Genomic DNA, 1,640 nt, shown 5'->3' with positions numbered 1-1,640 from the left:
GGATATAGCTCGCTAGCAGCCTCGCACCGAGGACCTATCCACGTCATCATTTACCCAGAATGCTTTGTGTGTAAATAAAATGGCTCCGTCCGTGTAATACATTTTTAAACTTTTAGTTTAAAAATTATAAAAACTAAACAGCCTACAGTATTATTTTACAGTTAAAATATATGTTTATTAAATAAAGTCTAATGTTACAACTAATCCTGAATCCCTTTAAAACACGACACCAGACTGAGCAGGATTAGGACAAAAACAGTTTTTTTTCTGTTTCACGTCCAAACAGGATCTGCTGAGTGAATCTGTCTGAAATGAGGAACTGAGGGCTGAACGTCAGCAGGATTTCTGCAGCTGGACTCGCAGCGGCTCTGAGGTCAGCAGAACTCACCGATGTTTGGGTGATTCAGGATCTTCATGATTCGCACCTCTCTGAAGAGCTGAGACACCAAAACACAGCAGGACGTTACTCTGATGCYAACACTCAGCTCTACCTCTGATCGTGTCAGGACCGACAGCGCCGCCTCACCTTCTGCAGGCTGGTGGGGTTCAGCTGGGTCTTATCAATGATCTTGATGGCCACCTGGCAGAGACACAAGCAGATCAGTGCACGCAGGTGTCAGCAACGTTTCCCAGCAGCCCCCTCTGTCTGGTCTCACCTCTCGTCCCGTCGGGATGTGCCGAGCCAGCTTCACTTTGGCGAAGTTGCCCTTCCCGATGGTTTTCAGCAGCCGGTAGTTCCCCACGTGGGGGGAGTCGTCTCCGGCGGCCGCCGACGAGTTTTTACAGCGAGCAGAGCGGACGGAGCGGGACACCTCACTGTGTTTGTCATCTCCAGATGTGTGCTGGAAAAAAAAATAAAACTTTGATTAACATGGAGCTGAGCAGGACCACCACACAACAGCTGCAGGAACTTACAACCAACAAAAACTAACTTCTGAAATGAGACACGAACGCAGTTCTTCTCCGTCCGACTCAAGATTTTTGCAAGACTAAATAAAATCCAGTTATGAATCATAAAAAACGTTAAAACCAGGGTTTCTGCGAGTTTCAGTTAAATTTGAAACTTTTTAAAAGTCAATGTGATTCAAGTTTAGGATTAACAAGAAAAAAAAAGTTTTTCTAAAACTTCTGTCAAAGCAATCCTAAAAATACAAACCAAACAAGTAAAAACCAGGGTTCCTACAGTTTAAGGCTAATTAAAGTTGACTTTTTAATTCATTTTAATGCCAAGTGAAATCAAACTTAAGACCAATTTCACAATTAACACAAATAAAAAAAATTAAAACTGTAGCAGAAACTCATGAATCAAAGTATTTTTGGTTGAATTATTCAAATATTGCTAATAGACCAATTGTTTTACTGCTATTTTGTTAAATATAGCAACAAAGATTCTTAGCAGTCAGTTTTAAACTTAATTTAATTCCTGAAAATCCTGTAATATGTGGGTTCTCATCCCCAGCTTGCTGTAGATGAAACCTTAAAATACCTGTGATGCAAAATGTTTGTAAGAAATATGAATGCATTTTTGGAAAGACAACATTATAAATATATTACAAAACAAATTTCTCATTCAGATGGACAATTGTTGAGATATTTGCATGTGAAATAACAGGAAGTGATGTCAAAAGAAAATGTTTAAA

General features: G+C 39.8%; 1 protein-coding gene across 1 annotated transcript in view; it reads right to left on the bottom strand.

Annotated features, from left to right (window-relative positions):
• The window catches only part of LOC106535046 (MAP/microtubule affinity-regulating kinase 3), a gene marked incomplete at its 3' end in the record, with an annotated part of 5,956 nt that overhangs the window by 1,321 nt on the left and 2,995 nt on the right, over nt 1–1,640 (bottom strand). The window contains 3 exon segments of the mRNA XM_014031913.1: nt 389–437; nt 527–580; nt 657–842. Of these exon segments, the coding sequence (XP_013887367.1) occupies nt 389–437; nt 527–580; nt 657–842 (289 nt within the window).

Source organism: Austrofundulus limnaeus, unplaced genomic scaffold (assembly GCF_001266775.1).
Source record: "Austrofundulus limnaeus strain Quisiro unplaced genomic scaffold, Austrofundulus_limnaeus-1.0 Scaffold1347, whole genome shotgun sequence".
NCBI classification, from domain to species: Eukaryota; Metazoa; Chordata; class Actinopteri; order Cyprinodontiformes; family Rivulidae; genus Austrofundulus; species Austrofundulus limnaeus.
The sequence above is the reverse complement of the archived record's forward strand: the minus strand, read 5'-3'. Positions and strand labels throughout refer to the sequence as shown.